At 48.1% G+C, this 20,302-nt stretch overlaps 10 protein-coding genes across 10 annotated transcripts; 5 read left to right on the forward strand and 5 right to left on the reverse strand.

The window, feature by feature from the left end:
- Positions 1 to 240: 240 nt before the first annotated feature.
- Positions 241 to 1,863, forward strand: ARB_02888 (peroxisomal membrane protein receptor Pex19, putative; the record flags this gene model as incomplete). Its single annotated transcript, XM_003010803.1, has 4 exons — positions 241 to 382; positions 465 to 1,333; positions 1,387 to 1,472; positions 1,605 to 1,863. 4 exons carry the CDS (start codon positions 241 to 243, stop codon positions 1,861 to 1,863), a joined length of 1,356 nt encoding a protein of 451 aa, XP_003010849.1.
- A 64-nt stretch (positions 1,864 to 1,927) lies between these two features.
- ARB_02889 (uncharacterized protein) lies at positions 1,928 to 2,697 on the reverse strand (the record flags this gene model as incomplete). The annotated part of the gene is made up of 2 exons (XM_003010804.1): positions 1,928 to 2,139; positions 2,202 to 2,697. 2 exons carry the CDS (start codon positions 2,695 to 2,697, stop codon positions 1,928 to 1,930), a joined length of 708 nt encoding a protein of 235 aa, XP_003010850.1.
- Positions 2,698 to 3,392: 695 nt separating this feature from the next.
- Positions 3,393 to 4,246, reverse strand: ARB_02890 (uncharacterized protein; the record flags this gene model as incomplete). Its single annotated transcript, XM_003010805.1, has 3 exons — positions 3,393 to 3,771; positions 3,825 to 3,999; positions 4,066 to 4,246. The coding sequence occupies 3 exons, from the start codon at positions 4,244 to 4,246 to the stop codon at positions 3,393 to 3,395; spliced, it is 735 nt and encodes a 244-aa protein (XP_003010851.1).
- A 780-nt stretch (positions 4,247 to 5,026) lies between these two features.
- On the forward strand, positions 5,027 to 9,200 carry ARB_02891 (Taz1-interacting factor 1 (TAF1), putative; the record flags this gene model as incomplete). Its single annotated transcript, XM_003010806.1, has 3 exons — positions 5,027 to 5,074; positions 5,161 to 8,823; positions 9,021 to 9,200. The coding sequence occupies 3 exons, from the start codon at positions 5,027 to 5,029 to the stop codon at positions 9,198 to 9,200; spliced, it is 3,891 nt and encodes a 1,296-aa protein (XP_003010852.1).
- An 858-nt stretch (positions 9,201 to 10,058) lies between these two features.
- Positions 10,059 to 11,216, reverse strand: ARB_02892 (uncharacterized protein; the record flags this gene model as incomplete). Its single annotated transcript, XM_003010807.1, has 1 exon — positions 10,059 to 11,216. One exon carries the CDS (start codon positions 11,214 to 11,216, stop codon positions 10,059 to 10,061), a length of 1,158 nt encoding a protein of 385 aa, XP_003010853.1.
- Positions 11,217 to 11,509: 293 nt separating this feature from the next.
- ARB_02893 (uncharacterized protein) lies at positions 11,510 to 12,706 on the forward strand (the record flags this gene model as incomplete). Its single annotated transcript, XM_003010808.1, has 2 exons — positions 11,510 to 11,543; positions 11,622 to 12,706. 2 exons carry the CDS (start codon positions 11,510 to 11,512, stop codon positions 12,704 to 12,706), a joined length of 1,119 nt encoding a protein of 372 aa, XP_003010854.1.
- Positions 12,707 to 12,766: 60 nt separating this feature from the next.
- Positions 12,767 to 14,542, reverse strand: ARB_02894 (O-methylsterigmatocystin oxidoreductase, putative; the record flags this gene model as incomplete). The annotated part of the gene is made up of 5 exons (XM_003010809.1): positions 12,767 to 12,770; positions 12,802 to 13,147; positions 13,224 to 13,907; positions 13,984 to 14,134; positions 14,333 to 14,542. 5 exons carry the CDS (start codon positions 14,540 to 14,542, stop codon positions 12,767 to 12,769), a joined length of 1,395 nt encoding a protein of 464 aa, XP_003010855.1.
- A 2,574-nt stretch (positions 14,543 to 17,116) lies between these two features.
- On the forward strand, positions 17,117 to 17,626 carry ARB_02895 (uncharacterized protein; the record flags this gene model as incomplete). The annotated part of the gene is made up of 4 exons (XM_003010810.1): positions 17,117 to 17,174; positions 17,233 to 17,328; positions 17,411 to 17,532; positions 17,582 to 17,626. The coding sequence occupies 4 exons, from the start codon at positions 17,117 to 17,119 to the stop codon at positions 17,624 to 17,626; spliced, it is 321 nt and encodes a 106-aa protein (XP_003010856.1).
- A 290-nt stretch (positions 17,627 to 17,916) lies between these two features.
- ARB_02896 (uncharacterized protein) lies at positions 17,917 to 18,267 on the reverse strand (the record flags this gene model as incomplete). Its single annotated transcript, XM_003010811.1, has 1 exon — positions 17,917 to 18,267. One exon carries the CDS (start codon positions 18,265 to 18,267, stop codon positions 17,917 to 17,919), a length of 351 nt encoding a protein of 116 aa, XP_003010857.1.
- A 622-nt stretch (positions 18,268 to 18,889) lies between these two features.
- ARB_02897 (uncharacterized protein) lies at positions 18,890 to 20,037 on the forward strand (the record flags this gene model as incomplete). The annotated part of the gene is made up of 2 exons (XM_003010812.1): positions 18,890 to 19,362; positions 19,443 to 20,037. 2 exons carry the CDS (start codon positions 18,890 to 18,892, stop codon positions 20,035 to 20,037), a joined length of 1,068 nt encoding a protein of 355 aa, XP_003010858.1.
- Positions 20,038 to 20,302: the final 265 nt, after the last annotated feature.

Consider the following 20,302-nt stretch of genomic DNA (forward strand, 5'->3'; position numbering starts at 1 on the left):
ATTAATTACCTTCTGCTGTGCCAGGGGTTTAAGGCTAGTGATTCGAGCCGAGGCACGAAGGAGGGGCCGCCACTTGAAAGAGAAGAACATCCCTGCCGACAACCTATTTTAAACATATTTACAGCAGTTGGCCTGCATAGTTTCACGGCCAGAAACAATACAACAGCAAACTAGAGCCGGGAGAATACTTTTATTTGACGAGATCAGTCCTATATTTACCTTGGAGAGCTGTCATATACCATGGCCGACACAAACACGCCTATACCTGCAGAGAAAGAAGCCAAACCAGTCGCTGAAGCCCAGCCATCAAAACCCGAGGAGGTGAAGAACGAGCTGCCCACACAAGCGGAGGAAGAGGAATCAGACTGGGAAGAGCTTGATGGTAAGAGCGCCAATCCATACGCTGAGCTAGCTATGTGTATAAATATATATTGGAGTCTTTGAAAATGCTGACTATTTGGTAGATGTTTTGGACGACTTCTCCGCGACAAAGACTACCTCCCAAGCCGTGCAAGACAAGATAATACCAGAGTCTCAGGAAAAGCAAGAAAAATCAAATTCAGAACTATCAGCTGCCGACCAGGATGCCCTATTAAAACAACTAGAGGCTGGGATGGCTGAATTGATGGGCGCTCTCCCCACAGATGCGAGCGGGCAGCAGACAAAAGAGGGAGACTCCTCGAAGGAGAAAACAAACGATATACCAGGGATGCCGCAATTTCCCGGAAACGAAGACTGGAATGCGCTGACAGAAGAACTCGAGAAGAAAGGATTTACGATGGCAGATGTGATGAAACTTATGATGGGTGAGGAGTTAATGACAGGCGGAGAAGGCGTAACTGGAATGGAAACGACTACAGATAAAGCATCAGGCACAGCGAAGCAGCCATCGCCCTCGACAAAAAAAGGGGAAGATAACTTCCAGGAAACGATTCAGAAGACGATGGAACGAATGCGAGAGTCAGGTGACAAAGCCACCGCAGAAGTCAACGAAAGCGGGAATGAAGACGTATTGATGCAAATTCTCAAGGCAATGGAGAGCAGCGGTCTTGCTGGTGCTGGTGAGGGAGACGATGGGAACCTCGATAAGCTTTTCATGGGGATTATGGAGCAATTATCGAATAAGGAGATGTTGTATGAACCTTTGAAGGAACTTGATGACAAGTTCGGTCCTTGGTTGAGAGAGAACAAGGAAAAGATAGGGGAGGAAGATCGAGAGAGATACGAATTGCAGGCTTCCTTGGTATCTGACATTGTTCGGAAGTTCGAAGAGAAGAACTTTTCAGATGAAAAACCCGAGGACAGAGCTTACATTTGGGAGAAGATGCAAAAGGTACGTAGGAGTCTTTCTGCTGTGACTGTCTTTCGCTCTAACTTATTCATTAGATGCAAGCCGCTGGAAGTCCTCCAGATGATCTCATATCTGCTCCATTTATGGACGAATCAAAACTCCAGGCACTTGGTCAAGAAGGGTGCGCGCAGCAATAATTTTTAATATACCAATACTGCCCATTTCCCTCCATATATCAAAAACTGTCAGTGTACTGTACATAAATTTACACCCTCTCACTAGCCATCTTCGCGGTTTATTTCCAACAGGGCAGGAAAGGGAATGAGATGTTAGCTGTCTGTGTAGACACGCATTTTCAGGAAGTAGCTTTGATACATGTGAATGTTGCAAAGCTAGGTCTTGATATGTCGCCTTTGCCAAAAAAGAAGAAAAAAAAAAAGGAACCTTCTTGCATCTTGAACGTGGAGGGTTCATATACAAATATAACCGCAGTTATAGATGGCCATAGCCGACATATCTTGACAACAGGAAGCTTTTCGTTCCCGTCGGTAACTTGGGTTGATCAACAATAACCCACCACCATTACCGCAACGCTGCTAATCCGAAAGGAAAATTTCTGGAATATCCAGAATTGCTTCAAGTACCCGACATATCCATCTGTTGGTGAGACTGAGACTCGATTTGATCAATGAGATCAACTAAAAGTCCGTCTTCTTCCATGTCACCGTAGAGTATATCGCTATTAAGCGGCTCTTCAGCAGCACAGCTGTCCGGCATATCTTCAGCTAATGTCATGTATTCATTCTCCTCCTGGGCAATAAAATCTTCAAGAAGAGATTCGTCGACATCTATACGTAGAAATTAGCCTTGTGTCCAATGAGCGTCATAAAAAATAACACCGTCCTCTCACCTTCATCTTCCTCTTGTGGGTAAGCATCTACATAGTCATCACCTTCATCCTCTTCTATATTATCGAGTTGAGGTCCTGACCTCGCCATCTCCTCTTCAAACCGCTTCCTCTGCTCCAAAAAGTCACTTCTCTGAATCTGGTCACTCCGTGCCTCGAACTGATCCGACTGCCGACTGCGTTTGACTTTGTTCAGAAAGCTATCCCGTCGGGATTCTCTAGATTGCCGCTCTGCTACCCGTGCAGCAGGCCGGGCTATAGATGATGCATATCGTTGTGCAAAACGCGAATTGGATGTCCGTGTGGAGCCCGGGTGCGGCGGAGATGATAGGGAGAATGTGAATGGTGTTGAGTCAAGTTGATTTGTACCTGAATGACCTCTATTTTCTGGCGATAAGGGGGTATCTTGATCCGACATAGAGTATGCAAATGTCGTGCCGAATTGACCGAAAGGACGTGGAAGTGGCTGGGGGATGACAGGTTGTGGGAAGGCGAACATGTTGTAGCTTAAATAAAGCTCGCAATCATAACCGGGAATAAAATGACAACCTCGTTGAGCAGTATTCTTAAGGTATCCTTAGGTGTATCGATGAAAGAGATGATATTAGGTGGTAACTGACTGCCGCTGATAGTCTCGATGTCGGCAATTTTTCGACGTTTCGACGCGCTTTTCTCATTTTCCATATTTCGCGTTCACATCAGAGCGATAAGATAACCATTGCACGTGACTTTATGCTTAGTAATATAAGTTAAGTTATGTAATATGACGACATGCAAGAGCGATATTATTGAATTGATATCTATTGAGTGAATTGGTTTATTGAGGCTTCGTGGATAGACGATAGGCCCGTGGAGCTATAGTAGTAGTTCAGTGCTTGGTAGCTGTAACTGCGCTCGGGGCCCAGCCATCAGCTTAACGAACCAAGGGGGCTTCCATAGTGGACTTGTAGGTACCCTTAGAGCATTGCATTTTGAGTGTAGGGTCTCAGAGAAGAGGTGGGCGGAGTACCTAGCGGCTCGGAGGAATATTTGAGCAGTCCATGGACAAATATCCTATAGTCTGGCCCCTTTGTAGCATGTTCAAGAAGTGTATGCCCTGGCTTCCATCCAAGGTATGATGAGAGACTAATTCTCATCTAGCCAAGTCCCACAGAAATTGGATAGAATCATCTGAAATGACAGTCGTGCGCAAGATCAGACGTCATCAAACTCATCATCATCAAGGACAAGTCTTTCAAGCTTCTCATCGCTGGCCCAGTCGACTCCGCTTGCAGCGATCGAAGCACTCACTATGCGCTTTATGCGCGTCCACTGGGCCTTTTTCTGTTTGTTCTCAGATTTTAAGCTATTTAGTTCCTCCTTCAACTCAAGGTCTGGTATCTCCTCATCCGCCGACTTCTCACTGCTAGTCAGCTTAAGCAGGGACTGGACCAGCTCCTGATTCTGTTTGATGTTTTGGATATTGGAGACTTCAGCACTGGATAGCTTTCGAAGACAGGTAGTATGTGTGGTCAGCATATTCTCATAGGCGAGTGATAAAATATCTCGCTTGTTGATAAGCCGAAGAAGGGTCCTAGTAGAATCAGTAAGCTAGATAGGGCTACCAGATAAAAGAAGAAACCATACCTGTCAAGCGGTGATGAAGGCGCTGAGTGAACTGCCTGCAGGCTCGGCTCAGTCATGAGAACGCTTTCAACAACCTTTCGCTGAACCGAGACCCTTGCCCTAACCTCGAGCAGTTCGCGCTCTGCCTCTGCTAGCTTCACGTCAATATCTCCCATTTCGGTGTCTTCAGGGAGTTCTGCACAACTAACCTGTTAGCACCCACGCTCAGATAGATAAAGTTGGCCATAAAACACAAACGCACCATGATTCAACAGTGCTTCTTCCAGTTTCAGTTCAAAAACACGGTCGTAGAGCTCTAAAATCTCAGTTTCTTTCTGTGAGAACGAGAAGCTCTCTGCTGTTTCATCTTGAGTCGCGATGTCCAGAAGAGCCCTTGTCGACGCCTCCAAGCTCTCCATCTCATCTTTGTTGCTCTGAGCCATGGACTCCTCCTCACCCCCGTTTCATCTCATCCAAATAACAAATAATGAAGCTGAGGTCTTGATTGATCCTGACAATGCTGTTTGTTCTCCCTATACAAACTTGAGCCACCGCCTCATCACGTGGAAAGAAGGCGACGGGAGCTTCGGCGGTTCAAATTCAACGTCATCAACTTCAACTTATTCCTCCTTCTCGTCCTAATTTTGCCTTTTTAAAGATTCCTTTCTGTCTGTGTGAGATCGCGTGAAAGCTTGTGGTGGGTTTAAATAGACCTGACCGGCCTTGTGGTTGTTTCTGTGGGTCAACTGACTTGCGCTAGAACCCGGGGCGATCGTGATTCAGCTCCCCAGGGACCTGAAGTAGTTGCATGCGAGCGCCAGTCAACAAACGCCTTGAAGTGCCGAACAGCCAGCGGATCGGTACTAGAGCTTCTCTGCAGGCACACGGTACCCGCTGCGCGCTGGAGAAATCACAAGGCATCGAGTGGATTGTCGGTGCCGCGTGCCTTGATGATGCGAGCTTCTATTAATCTACTCTACGAGCCCTCCGGATCCAAGGAAGACCTCCAGCCTCGCGCAGACATTGTACCTGGCAATGTCGTTACACATATACATAGCTCACAGCGGTGAGCAGATGCTGGCCGACCCAGTCTCTTTTGCTTCGTGGGTGTACCGCCTTGCTCTCCGATATAAACGTTAGCTAACCGTCCGGCATCTAGGCCAGATGCACTGCGCTCATGGATATCTCGATATACGCAGATTCCCGTACAGAGGCAGATATTGATGACTGCAAAGGGCAAGAGTGTCAAGACACAGAGCCTAGCTACAGAGGTAAGTCCTCTCTTCTCCGTTTTTGCATGTTTAAAAGGAGTCCCTGCTAACTGAAATAGAACGAGATCTTTGTATACGATAGACAGAACGTGAGCGAGCAAGCAAGCAGTAGCACACCTGAAGAACTGTCACCGCCCTTATTCACATCTCAAGACCCTCCTGATGTCCTAGCCGACCGAAACAACCTCCAATCATGGAAGGATCTTTTCATGGCCCGTCGGTCATGGGCACTCAATCTTGCGGCGCATTGCAGCACTATGGCCAAGTCGGTTGACGATTACAATATACGGATAGGAGTCATCCAGCGTGGTGTTTCTGTAGCCCTGGAGAACCTGAAATCACATGTTGGAAACTTGGAGCACAAGTTTCAAGATACTCACAATTGGGCCAATGATCTCATGAAAGACCAACGGTCTGCGCTCAAAGACTGGCAGCGAGCCTACAGCACCCTTGGTGAAATACCTGCTAAGAGCGATTTCACGTTTCTGCGACGTGCAGCACCAAAGAAGTCAAAGGACTATCGTACAGGAACGTTGCAGGACTATATCGAAGCGGAAGAATTGCAGAATGCGGTGTCAGATGTCACTTCACAGTCTCAACGCTTTGCTCGACGTGTTGGTGATCTGGAGAAAGAAGTCCGCGATATTTCCTCCCAAGCGGAATCATTAAGCAATGCCATATCTAATGCTTCCACTAATATCCCAGAGCAAGCTCTCCTGGGGGAAATTGAAAAGCATGCTAAGAAGATTGCTGCAGATTACACATCTGTATTATCACTACAGAATGACCCAGGGTCGATATCAAGCATTTCGAAAGTAGCACTAGTGCACACCAAAAAGGTCCTCCCGAGGATGATGGACTTGAGTCTCAGCTTGCGAGATATGCTGAATGCTACCGCCCAGGGCCTCAGCACAGCAATGAAGAATTCGTCCGCACAAATGCAAAAGATATCATCCATAGAATTGCGGTTAGCGAAGGTACAGGCCGATATAGCAGAATTAAATGTTGAAACCGATTCTTTCGACGTGTTGTGCCTTTTTTACCATCTGCCATCTATCTACGGTTCCATTCTGATCGAATCTACTCGCCGCCATGAATGGACTGACAAGATAAAAACTGACTCGAGAGATATTGCAGAGAAACTAGCTATTTTCCGTGATGAAGAGCAACGCAGACGAAGAAAATGGGCCAAGCGCATGGGTGAATTCCTTAACTTGCCAGACGATAATGCTCCCTCTGTAGAAGTTAACATGCAGGCTGCAAAGGACACAGACTGGCCAGAGGTCTCTCGGGCAGAAATTGAGGAATATATTGATCTAATTGGGAAAAAAGCCGACATGGAGGATGCTGTTCAGGAACTGACGCAACTATTTAAAGAACTGGATACCCCTAGCAGACAACAAAGGCGAAGGACTAAAGCCTTCAAGCAGGGAAGCCTATTTGAAATGGGCCGTAGCTCGTTCCTTTTACGTGACAACGACGTTGTTCGCAGTCTTCAAGAGGAAAAGTCCAAAGTCGAGGAGAGGCTGAAAGGCTCAGAAAGTCGAGTCCGTAGGTTAGAGGATCTTCTTCATCGTCAAAGTCATATCTCTCGCCCTGTTAGTGGGCAATTTGGACCCGATATACCTACTTCTCCAGCCTCTCCACGGTTAGAGAATGCTCGTCTCGAAAATGCATCTAGAAGATCTTCCATGTCCTCTAGACGCATGTCGTCAAATCAACCTCAGGATGACAAGGCACTGATACAGCGCATCGTTGCACTGGAAGCTGAACTCGCAGTTGAACGTGATGCAATCACTAAAATGCAAAGAGAAACCAGCCTCGAACGCCAGTCTAATGTCGACAAAATCGAAGAAGCCGAGCTTACCAAGAAGGATCTAATGAGGAATCTCGAAGCTAAGCAACGCGAATTCGAAGAAGAGCGGAGGTTCTTGGAGTCAGAGAGCTCCAAATTCAAGTCCAGGATTGAGGAGCTCGAAGACGAACTAGATAGGGTCCTAGACTCTCATGACCATGAAAGACACGAGCTTGATGAAAAGATTGAGTCACTTTACAGGGAACTCGAGATAGTAAGAGGGAAAGACAAGGAAGATGCTACTACGCAAGTTCGACTTTCCGAGTTGACCGACCAGAATACGGAGCTCCGCGAACAGATTCAATCAATTCACAAGGAACAAAAGGACCTGGTACAAGGTTTGCAAGCTGCATATCATAATGCTTCCAACTCTGCGCCGCCGAATAATATCAGAGAACTCGTTGATGCCCTCTGTGTTGTTGTAGAAGGTCTAGCTATTCATTCGAAGAGCTCTGATGAGGCCTTAGCACGACTGGGAGAGGAAAATGACGAAATGAAACAAAAGATTGCTCAATCAGAACAAGATGCGAAGACCACCAGGGAAATGCTTGATTCGGAGAAAGCAAATGCATCTGACCTTGAGAACAAGCTTAAAGTTGTCAGAGCTGAGCTTGAAGGAGTAAACGAGAGGCTAAAGACGGGGCAAAATGAAATAGAATCGTTGAAGGCAGAGCTTGATTCTGAGAGGGGCAAAACGCAGGCATCAGATAGGCGCGTTATGGAAGCAGAACAACGCGTCCTCGACGTAAATGAGCAGATAAAGCGCATGGAAGAAGAGAAGACATCAGTCTCTGCGGAACTCTCAGAATGGAAACAGAGAGCTGAAAATGTTCATATCGATGGCAAAGCTTCCAGCTCTTGGTTTGATGCCAGAGGTGTCCGTGCTGGCGATATATCAGTGAAAGCCCATGCGCTTGTGGAACAGCTATCTCGTATCTTGGAAGAACTCGGGTTTACAATCGTTTCCCAAAACGGCTCCATGGCAATTCAACGAACATCGAGGGTAATGAATGGACTCTCCGTGGGGGAGAGTATGTCATCTTCAACGTTGGTAGGCACAATCACAGCACCAGAACATGTTCACTGGGCCAAAGCAGGGAATGAGAATGATGAATCGTCTCAATTTTCTTCGTTCATGACAGCCATCGACCGGATGGATATATCCGCCTGCGGCGATGCAGTGATTAAAAGGGTCAAAGATATTGAAATTCTGGCCCGCAAATGGCAGAAGGAAGCCCGAGGATATCGAGACAAATATCACCGTGCTCAAAGTGAAGCCCATGATAAGATTGCTTACCGATCTTTCAAAGAGGGGGATCTTGCGCTCTTCCTTCCCACTCGCAACCAAGAAATTCGGTCATGGGCTGCTTTCAACGTGGGAGCACCGCACTATTTCCTTCGGGAGCAAGAGACTCATAAACTCCATACGCGGGATTGGCTCCTGGCTCGTATCACAAAGGTGCAGGAGAGGGTAGTTGACCTTTCGAAATCCATGAACGGGACAAACCAAGACCGTCTTTCAACGGGAGGAAATGACGGTGCATCCATTGAAGATGACAATCCTTTCGAGCTTTCGGATGGCCTGAGATGGTATCTATTAGATGCATCAGAAGAGAAGCCACGGGCTCCTAGCACTCCGGGACTCGGGAAGAGTACGGTTGCTTCCGCACATGTGGATGCAAAGGGAAGTATCCGGTTAAAACGAACAACTTATGGCGGGGGAGCTACTAAAACCCTATCAAAGAGCTTGGACAGCAGACGAAATAGTTCGGCATCAAGAAACGGGGCAGCTATACCTACGCTTCAGCCAGCAACAACAAGCGAAACCGTACTGGCATCAGATGGTGATCAAGGTGCGGAGAGCCGTAGGGAGGAGGCACAGATATTTGACGAGGTTCGCAGAGATCTGCTATCGGATCCCTCAAATAAATGAAGACAGATAAGAATAGCCTCTTCTTCTACATGAGGAAGGCGGTTCATTTCGTCAGGAAACTGATTATTATTCTTTCTTTGCGGAACATAGGTCAATGATGGTCATAGCCCAAGCCCAGCAGTTGGTTCACCTTCAGCCACAGTCAGATCTAAGCCTAGTTTCATTTCTGGTGCGAGTTCGTCGCCATCGAGGTCCTCGTCTTCGAAAAGGCCATGGGAGAGACTGTTTTCCCTCGATTACCGATCAGATGCTTTCTCTTAGGAATTACATCACTACACTCCCTTATTCTCAATATGGTGTTAGTGCTCTCCTATTCCTTGAACAATATCACCGGCTGACCGTTTCCCAGACCTGAAATTTATAACACCTTGATTTCATTTTAATCCTGACTACTTATGCATCGTGCATGTACCAATAGACATTTTACCCCATGCATTTACTTACAGCTGTCTTGCGCATCTCACATCCACCTGGTGTTTGGACCTCTTTACGATGATACCCGCCCTCTTGATTCTTACTATTGCATCTATCGTACCCTTTTGGAGTGTTGAAAGAATATGTTGAATTTATTGTATTTCTTACTGGCTGTTCTCTACTGGCTGTTTTCCTATACTTGATTTTTATTTGTCCCTCATCTTAATGCGAGCATCTTATTTGATAATAAGTATCTAAGAATACTGTCTATGCGTTTGATCACAGTATCTACACTTACGCTATCTCTCCACGGGTAGGTCCATGGCAGCCAGGTAGATCTGTATGCTTTGCATGGTTGCTCATATCTGTTCAGAGTGGCATCCAGAGGGCGTTTTTGAAATACTTCGAAATTTTTGTTTGCACTTTTGAGCGACGATCTTCATTGTCCCAAGGTACTAGCCCTTGCGTTGCGCGGTATCTAGCAAGAAAGCCAATCCGGCCACAGCAAAGCATTCACATTTAGGCTATTCTTCCGTCTTTATAACGAGCGGTATCTCGGGAGGTAAACATATTTAATATACAACAACTTTAACAAACTATACATACCTTGAAGCTCTATCGTAACAAGCCATAAGCCACAGCAGTAGCCGGTATTTTGTACTCTGTGCTCTGAATTATCGAATACCAAAATATATCAATGCAGGCATAACTCGTTAATTATGTAAACTGGCGCATTTCTGGGTATCATAAATGAAAAATAAAACTACTTCCAAGGCGTTCCTTTAATCTGCTGATTTCCCGCCAGCCTCTTCAGAAGAAGCCCCAGAGGGCAGAAGAGTGTCCAGGCTGCCCAGAAACTTATCGGCCCTCTTTTTACCTCTCAACTCTTCGATCTTCTTTCTTCTTTCTTGCTTTGCTTTCTCCCTCGCTTCTTTCTTCATAGCTGCTTGATCCCTTTCAATCGTCGTCTCGCTTCTGGAAGCCATAAGCTCTTCCATTTCCTTCTTTCGTATTTCTTCATCATTCGAAAACGCATAAAATCCCGTTCCACGGGTTCTAACTTCTCCTTCAGCATTATAGTGGGTTTCGGGTGGCGGTGTAAGGCTTTTATCTCGTTTCTTTGCAAGGTTTGACATCTGGGAAGTTATATTTTCATCCGGGTTGAATGCAGCTGCTTGTATAGCTGAACCATATATGATATTGGAAGGCCGAGATGGACGGGCAGCCACTGGGACACGGCTTGGTTTCATGCTCCGTTCAGCCTCTTCGTCATCCATGTTAGATCGTTCCTGCTGGAGCTGTCGGTTCCGTTGAGCTTCCGCCGCCTCTGCCTTTGTACCTGTTCTTGTCCGGCCAAATTCGTCTTCGTATTCAACGAACGTAATTTCGTCATCACTCGCGTCCTTGGTACCTATTTCTGATTCTCTACTTTCTGCCCATTTCCTATCAAAGTTAACGAGGCTGTTTTTATCCGCTCGCCGTATAACTGAGAACCGGTCGTCGGGTTGCCCAGCCTCGTCACTATCGCTATCTTCCTCAGCAAGGTATTCTCCCTTCTGTAGTTCTTCATATAATTTGGTCTTCTCTATCATTTTCCTCTTGGACCGATTAAGAACCGCATCGTCAACTTCGCCGATATCTTCGCCTCGTTTATGGATCTGAAGTGCCGCATTATCGCTGGATAAATCTGCTGCTGCTCGTTTCTGTGCGCCTTTATTATGCACGGAGAAGATATCAGGCTTTTGGGACTTCCTCGCTCGGCCACGAGAAATGGTCGATCCTGATGCACTCTCGGCACCAGGACTAGAGGCTTTGGATTCCTTCGCTATTAGAGAGGAAAGGTGGGTGGTGAAGGCAAGCGTGGAAGAGGATACGAGGTCTTTCTTGGTCGCTTCCGATTTCTGTCGACGTATGCCGTATAATGACTGAGAAGAAGACATGATAATGTCCTATACAAGCGAGAGACATATATGACCACTAGATTGATATAGCTGCGGCAAGAGAGCTTCAAGATTTCAATGTTCGAAGACCAAAAGCCCGAAGCTCGATTAAAGTTTATTACCTAAGCGTTTGCCGAGACTTTTTATCTTATCTTGATCACATCACCGAGGATCGGAGCACGAGCCCCTCCGAGGGGAAAACTGGCAGCTGGAAACAACAACGAAACAGTCATTTCTTGCGTAGCTGATCTACCATATCAACAGGCACACAGAACTCTCCTTTGAGACCAATGATGTCGGCCAAAGCAATCTACATCGGTGTCGTTGGTAAGTTGGCCTTAGAAGCACCTAAATATTTTTAATATCCAGCTCAATCGAGCTTGCCTGACAACTGTATGAATATAGGAGTTGGTGGCGTGGGGAGCCACTTTCTCTCACAGCTATCCAAGTTACCAAATGCCCCATCCCTGGTCCTCATTGCCCGGTCCTCACAGACACTCACTTCCCCGGCTCCCTCATACCAAGCCATCCCCCCGGCAGACTGGCAGTCAGCCTTCTCCTCCGGCTCGTTTACCAAGTCTGAAGCCTGGTCTCCAGAGCAGATAGCCACATACCTCTCAGGGGTGCCAGGACGAGCCATTCTAGTTGACAACACCTCTGACCCTACCATTGCCAATTCCTACCCTATTTTCACCAGCAAAGGCATCAGTATCGTCACGCCAAACAAGAAGGCGTTCTCGTCCTCCCTGCAGCTATGGAAGGATATATTCTCCACTGCTGCTGCCAACAATGCATTGGTTTACCATGAGAGTACCGTGGGCGCCGGACTGCCTGTTCTTTCAACCCTGCGTGACCTAGTCAACACTGGTGACAAAGTGACTCGAATCGAAGGCGTCTTTTCAGGGACCCTGTCCTTCCTGTTCAACCAGTTTTCTTCACCTTCCCCCTCGACTGCAGGTGAGAAGAAGAAATGGAGCGAGGTTGTCAGCAAGGCCAAGGAGTTGGGATATACTGAGCCTGACCCCCGAGATGACTTGAACGGCATGGATGTTGCGCGTAAATTGACCATCTTGGCTCGAATTGCTGGGTTGGAAGTTGAGAGCCCTGACTCGTTCCCCATTGAGAGCTTGATTCCAGGTGAGCTTGCGAAACTGGAAGCTGGGCCCAAAGGGACTGAGGAGTTTATGCGTCTCCTGCCTGACTTTGATGGGAAGATGGATGATCTTCAGCAAAAGGCGGAAGCATCCGGCAAGGTACTGCGGTATGTGGGTAGCATTGACGTTCCTGAGAAGGTTGTCAAAGTGGGCTTGCAAAGCTTTGACAAGGATAGTGCCATGGCAGGACTCAAGGGCAGTGACAACATTATCAGTTTCTATACTGAGCGATACGGAAAACTTCCTCTAATTGTCCAGGGTGGCGGAGCTGGCGGAGCTGTTACTGCCATGGGAGTCATGTCTGATTTGATAAAGGTACTTGAGAGACTGAGATAAGAGTGGTGTCTGTACATAACAAGCCGGGCATTTAGAGTTACGGGTGCCTCCTTTTGACCATCAACTTTGCCTCCGGATCACATAACATTTCAAACCCCATTTCGACGATTTTTGGCTTGCGTTCTCCGGCTATTTCAACATCGTAGTTTAGTAAGATGTTTGCCAATGCCACTTTGAGCTCGTTTGCAGCGAAGAATCTTCCAGGGCAAATCGGCTTCCCAATGCCAAATGCGATGTGGTCGTGACTGGTGGATACCAAGGCTGCGGCAGCATTTCCTGCTTGACGTAATCTAAGGAATCGATATCCATCGTAGGCAGTTGGGTTTGGATAGATTTCCGGATCCCACATAATGGAAGAATCGACAGCAACGTTGGTCCCCTTGGGTAACTTCATGCCATTGGGGAGAACAACATCGCGAAGAGCTTTACGTTCAAGGTTGACTGCATCGTAAATCATTAGAATCATACTCCTAAAACAATGCAGTCCCTAACAAAGAAAATAAAAAACTTTTCTTACCTAGCAGGCCAGGCTTCAAACGCTGACTCTCCTTAATAACACTATCAAGGATCTGCATTTTGAACAGCCCGGCAGTCGTCCATCCATGCTGGCTCACCGCCTCCGCTTCATCCCGAATAGGCTGTACAAGGTCCGGATGCATGCATATGTCCAGTAAGGTCTGCTTAAGCAGCTCGGTCGTGGTATGCAAAGCACTAACTGCAAACGCCAACTGTGCCGCAGCTTGATCAAACGGCCTACCTGCAGCAACATCCGTAAGCCATTGGAAGGTATCATCGGACCCTGTACGGTTCTGGATGATTGGATGCAGCAACTTCCGTGCCTCGCGGACCTGAGCTTGACATTTTCTGCATTCGGGGAGAAGCCAGCGGGCCAAAGGGTGGAGGAACGAAGGGTATGAGCGAAGTGCTCTGACGCTTATGAAGGTGTTGATAGTGTATGTTATGATGAGGTTCTGCCATTCCGGGTCTCGAGAGAGGTCTGATCCCGAGAAGACGGCAGACGACATTCGAGCGATGAACCTGACTGCATGCTGGCCCCAGTCCACGGAATGCCAGTCTGGATAATGGTAAGTTTTGATGGGTTTTTTTGACTGTACATGTAAGGAATGGCTTTTTTTACCTTCACTATTGCCCCAAATATCTCCTAACGCCTCATTGATATGTTCCTGCATCAACTTGCATTCTATCTCGCTTGTTAAGACACCTGGCCCAATTATCACAGATCACAAGAAGAAGAAGAAAAAGATACTTCTACTTACGGCTACTCTGGTTGAGTTTCTTTTTGGTGACGTCGATAACAATACGTCTGGGATCGGTGACCATCCCAATCCCTTCCATGCCCGGGTATCCTCCAAAGTATTCCTTGATGAACCATGTCAGCGTCAATTTTTTTTTTCCCTCATTTTCTAGCTGTCTTGGAGGAATTGGAGTTTTACATTATGAACAAGGGCCTGATGGTCCAGGTCCAGACAGCCCTTTAGCCATTCCGTGTAAGTTGGCGGAAGTATCACTCTGGACCCGAGGGCGGTGATAATCCGAAACGGCCCATTGAACTACTCTCGATCAGCCCATGGGGTTTTTCTAGAAGCGGGTAGATGGCCAGTATACTCTTCTGATACCCTCCTGGATCAAGCTTCTAGAGTTCAAGAGGTATTGCTGGTGAGCTTTCTTCTGACCCCAGTCCCAAGGGTATGAGTTGACGGTGGGTATCTGGTCGGCTGTTGTGCTGCATGACCAACTGAGCAAGACGACAGCAAACGCGATAACGACTGCGAGTGAGAAGGTCACCACATAGCTATCTCCCTCGGCAGACAACATTATAACTAATAATGTGGCCAGCTATGTGATGGAGCTATCTCTATCAGCTTTTTGTTTGTTGATATGCCGAGGGCATGGTCCCAAACGGGTTGCGTCATAATGAATCACCCAGCTAGCTAGTCATCAAACTATTGATGTCCTATAAATAACCCAGCAATAACACAGTGCGTTTTACTAATCCATACATCTCGTAAGTAAAGAAGATAAGCGTGTATGTATGTAGCTAAACAGAGCTCACATCTCCATCGACTTGGTAAGTTTTCATCTAACCAAGATTACTACGCGCAAGTATGTAACTAAGTATGTACATCCTGTGGCAACCGTGACATAGTTTGATGTCAAAAGTAGCCGGTCTCAGGGACACACCGTTGGCCAGCCGGGCTTATTCCCGAGATACTTCAAGCGAGGCTACCTCTCTTTTCAGCTATCAAATTCAAAATAATCAATAGTATCTACCATGCTTCGAGTCCTTCCTTCCACTGAAACAGGAAGCACAGAGTAGAGAGATGATATAAGCAATCAACAACGATAGCACGTGACTCTTACATAACACGTAACGGAAGGGAAGAGCGGTAATTTATTTATCGCTCTGCCTGCGCTCTTTTGACTTACGTGGTCAAGGGCCTGTGGTGGTACCCTCTCCTGCTCCATACCTCGGGATCGACTCTGCTACTTAGTGCGGTATTTGATGTAATAATGGAGTATCAGGACGCTAGGTAAGGCAAGTAAGTGTAAGAAGGGGGGAGCAAGGCCCAGCAGGTTAGAGTCGCACTATGTGGTGTAAGAGTAGGTGTGTATGTGTATGTATGGTGTGTTATGGTGTGTTATGGTGTGCGTGGTGTGTGTGTGTGAGTGCGGTGGACGAGTTACAGGACACAGCGGCCAGAGGGACCCCCCCGAACCCCCCCCCGACCCCCGACCCCCGGCCTGCCTGACCTGACTACTGCGGGCGATCGGGGCTGGGCCGGCGTTTCGAAACGAGGCAGGCCAACCCAGGCCGGACATGGCTGCGTGATGTGATGGTGATGGGAGGTCGAGAGTGTACGAAGCAGCGCGAGAAGGACAGCTGATCCTGATCCATCACATCAACCCTCCCGTACTATCTGTATCCTGTAACCTGTTATCCTCGGTAAGGGCCTGTATCTCTGGTACGGGCTGTCTCAGCGAAGCGGGATGTACCACCCAAGAGGAACTCCGCAAGAGGTACTTGGTCCCCGTACTGTAACTATGGGAAGGACAATACGCCCTTGTTTTTTTTTTTTTTTTTTCTTTATCTTTCCTCATTACAAGCCTCGTCCAGTTGCCCCCAGACGGCGCAGGCTGCGACTCGCTGTAACCCAGCTGTACCCTGCGGTAACAAACAGCCCCTTACGCTGGCTCTGCGCGCCGCTGCCCGCCAAGGTGCATGTGAAGCTGCCGTATCTTACCTTACCTGACAGTACCGTAACCTGCCTTCCTTCCCTGGCCTCGCTTCCTGCTTCCTGCCTGCTAGCCTTTCCCTTACCTGACCGTACCGTACCTCTCTCCCTGCCGTCGCAGCGAGCGTCGCAGCGTGGTAACAGTGGTAACAGCCTGGTAACAGCCTGGTAACAGCCTGGTAAGCGTCAGGTAAGCGTCAGGTAAGACGCAGGCAGGCCAGGCCGCAAGCAAGCCAGCCCAGGCCGCCCGCCCACCCGCCCTTCGCCTTTTCCCTGCCCTTTCGCCCTCGCCCACCTCTCGCTCGCTCGCTCACTCACTCTCTCTCCTCTCTCTCTCTCTCTCCCTCACCTCTCGCTCACCTCTCACCTCTTCTCACCAAAACTCCCTCCCATACAAAAACCACCACCAAAAAAGGCTCGCCCATACTAACTGCGCTTCCCACCACGCTTTTTATATACACTCGCACACCTCAACTATACTCAACGTCCAGCACCAGAGGACGCTCCAGGTAAGCTTGCTGCTCTTCTGCCATCTTCTGCGACTCTCTCGCCCTCCATCTCCAGCCCGTTTCTCTGCTTCTCGTTCTTGCTTGCTCGCTCGCTCGCTCTACGATCTATATAGATCTATACCAAAGCACCAGACTCCTGCCTGCACGCAATTCCGTCGTCGCAAAGCTCTGCTGCTCTGTTTATTCCTCTGGATCAGTCTCGTCAACGTCTCTTTTTCACCTTCTGTTTTTTTTATTATTATTATTACTTTTCAGTGGTCGCCCTTTTTTTTTTTTTTGTTCTCTCTTCGGGCCTTGCTCTACGTGTTTTTTCACCACCACCGCAGCCAGCCAGTTCGCTGCTGCTTGACTACACGCTCAAACAGCGCGTCTGATGGTGTAAAACACGTCGCATCCTCCTTTCCATCGCTGCTGTCGTTTTCTCGAGCTCGTTTTCACTGTGGTTTGGACGTGCTTCGGACGCGACTTGGCCTGGAGCTTTTTCCCTCTTCCCTCTTCCCTCTCTTTTTTCTCCCTCTCCCTCTCTCTCTCTTTCTCCTTCCAACCTAGCGCGCATCACCCTCCACACAGACTCGACGTCCCGGCTAACAAAGACGCCTTCCACTCCAAACTCTCAAGTCACCAATATAAAGACTAAAACAGTCAAGATGCCTAAGGAGAAGACCACCCGCAAGACCAAGCGCGGTGTCGAGAAGAAGAAGAAGGGTAAGTTCATTCTCTCTCACTCTGGCCCCCAGGCAAATGGCTAACAGGTGGACGGTAGACCCCAATGCCCCAAAGCGCGGTCTCTCTGCCTACATGATCTTCGCCAATGAGCAGCGTGCTGCTGTCCGTGAGGAGAACCCAAACATCACCTTTGGTAGGTCGTCATTTTTTTCTCTTGTTTTCATCAAGAGAGAGATATATAAGGAAACAGAAAAGAGACTAACTTGTCCGTGTAGGCCAAGTTGGCAAGGTCCTCGGAGAGCGATGGAAGGCCCTGAGCGACAAGCAGCGAGTCCCCTACGAGGAGAAGGCTGCCACCGACAAACAGAGATACGAAGACGAGAAGGCCGCATACAACGTAAGTCCTTTTCTATTTTTTTCCTTCTCCCCTCGCCCAGCATAACCAGACTAACATAAACCAGAGCCGCCAGGATGATGAAGAATCCTCTTAAAACGAGAAGAGAAACCAGACATGAAGGTGAAAAAAAGGCAACATTCTGCATAGTTGCTCTTAAAAGACCATGTCTTCTCTCCTGTATTTGCTGGTGATTGCTCGCTTTGCTGGTTACGTCGTCTGTATCTGTTATACCGTTTAATTGCTCTCTTGTCTCGCTCGTCAAGGTTGTCTCCCTTTCGTCACTTTCCTCTTTCCTCTTTTCTCTTTCATTCAAACGGCTTTTCTTCTGGGACGGACGGTATCGATGGGGGTTTCATGGTTCCAAAGCTCTATTATGTATTTTCATCATCCCACCTTGAGTGTTCCCCCCTTACCTTGACTGCTTCTTTTCTTTTCTTTCTCCAGACATCGGCTCGCCGTCGATGTTTTTGACTTCTTCGCTTCTCTCTCTCCGCCGTTCTTATTTCCACGCCATTTTATGGACAAGTAGTAAGGGGGGAAGAAAGGTTGTGCTTTTCTTGTAACTCGCTCACGAATTGTATCACGTATTTTCTCTGGGGTTTCTCTGTCCGTCTTATCGTCCAGCCTTATCATCACTGACTGCCAGAAAGGAAAAAATTGCAAATGAACGTCGGCGTCAACGTCAACATCAGCCCCCGTCTCTTGTTCAAGTCGTCGTCGGCTCCTCGCCAGCATCGAGCGAAGGAGGGAAAAAGAAGGAAAAAAGGCGAGAAATTAGGGCAACAAGGAAGTTTTAACACGTCGACTTCCACGTGACTAACATGACTAAGCTGACAACTCACACCTGCAGCCTTGACCATGTGATCGCCGTTTTGGGCAGTCAAGGCGACTTCGTCTTTTCTCGTCTGCGGCTCAACGGCCAGCACGCAGCAACTCTCACTTGTCAGGCCGGCCATACAGACAGACAGACAGACAGACAGACATGACAGCTGGATACCCCCTGAAGGCGCTGGCGAGAGCCTGACGATATGACAAGGGCGAGGGCGAGACCCCGGTGGTGATTAAGTTTTGTGTGTTTATAAAGGGCCGTGGGCTGCTGCCCTGGGAGGGTCTTAGCTGACTAGTGGAATATATACCCTTGACAACCGTACGGCGGTGTGATGCACCTTTTTACTTGATACAAAGCACTCTCTCTTGACTTTCTCTCGCCATCCTCTCTAGCAAGAGCCATTGTCGACAGCTACATACATATATATTTATTTCTATATACTCCCACAAAATATTCTACCCCCCCGCTTGGGATAACTTGGTACAGAATATGCTTCAGGGCTAGCATGCCCAACCAATAATACCCAAAATGAATCTTCTCGACATAGCAAAGTCATGCGAGGACATCGCCCGGGGAGTCTTCAGCTTCCTCCCCCATGTCCCAACTGCCTCGGTGGACATCTCCGCCGTCGTAGCGGAACTCTACGCCATCGGCGCTAGTCTCCGCTCCCTGGATGGCTCGCACAAGTCTCCCTCTCGCCGGCAGAACTTCACCCATATAGCTACTGACTTGGAGCTCGTGGTGCGTGCTAGTCTGAGGCAGACGCTGCGGGATATCTACGATTCGTTGAGTCGGATGAACCAAGCCATCCATATAACTAACTTGCACAATGCGGCTGCGACGGCGGCGGGGACGCCGATAGCGGACACGATCGCTGCGCTGCATAAGCGGACTTGGGATGGATTGTGGCATTATTTTTATACCCAGGCTGGTTATTCGTTGCACCTCCGGTTGAAGTATTATAAGCAGATGCTCGAGGAGATGTCGGCCATTGCGCAAGGGTAAGTTATTTACTTTACTTTATTTAATTTACTATATTTGTACAATTTAAATGTGTAATTATATACTTATTCTTGTATAGAGAGGTGGCGGACGAGGTTATGCTAGCTAGCTGTCGAGCAGCCATTACTACGCTGCGTGTAATCCAGGACAGGCAGGTTGCTATCCAGGCCCAGCAGGAAGTCCAGAAACAACACCAGCAACATCATCATCACCAACAACAGCATCAGATGCCAGGGCAATTTCCACAACAGCCACCATTTCATCACCATCCTCACCATCCCCACATATCCGCTGCTGTGCCTCCCGTACCTCCGCCGCCCCCTCCTCCACCACCGCCTCCTGCTCCAGGGGTACCAGGTGTTACTCCAGTTGCCATGCCTCGCGCAGTAAGCCCCGATGATTCATTAGAGCATATCTTAGATCCTCCAAGGGCACCTGAGCCGCCAAAGCGGAAATCGTCAATGAAAAAGGCTGGTTCCTTTGAGCGGCAGAGACCGAACAGAAAGGAACATCGTGATTCCATCCACTGGTCCAACCCGACTAGTCCCAAGTCCCCCATTGACTCAAGTAGTGATACCATGTCATTGACCTCCAACTCTTTTAAACACTGGGCGATGAAAGTCTACAGCTCTGTCACTACCTCAACCCCCTTACGGTCCACGGGAGATATGTAAGGCTACTACTTATTTAATCCCGCTGCTTTCATTTTCATAAGTACCCTTTCACTAATGCCCCCTCGACCAGGACGAAGTGTTACGGTGAAAACATGCCTGAGGTGAAGGCTCACTTGGATAAAGGATACATCGAACTGCTACAGCTGTAGGCCATCACCTTCCAATCCGCAACTGCACAACTCACAGAATGGTTTAAACTCACATAGAGCAATGCTCATAGGAAATTTCCCGGCAGACCACAGGTCACGTTTTCCTTTTTTCTGCG

The sequence above is a fragment of the Trichophyton benhamiae genome (assembly GCF_000151125.1).
Source record: "Trichophyton benhamiae CBS 112371 chromosome Unknown Abenha-G-c-338d12.r1, whole genome shotgun sequence".
Classification (NCBI taxonomy): Eukaryota; Fungi; Ascomycota; class Eurotiomycetes; order Onygenales; family Arthrodermataceae; genus Trichophyton; species Trichophyton benhamiae.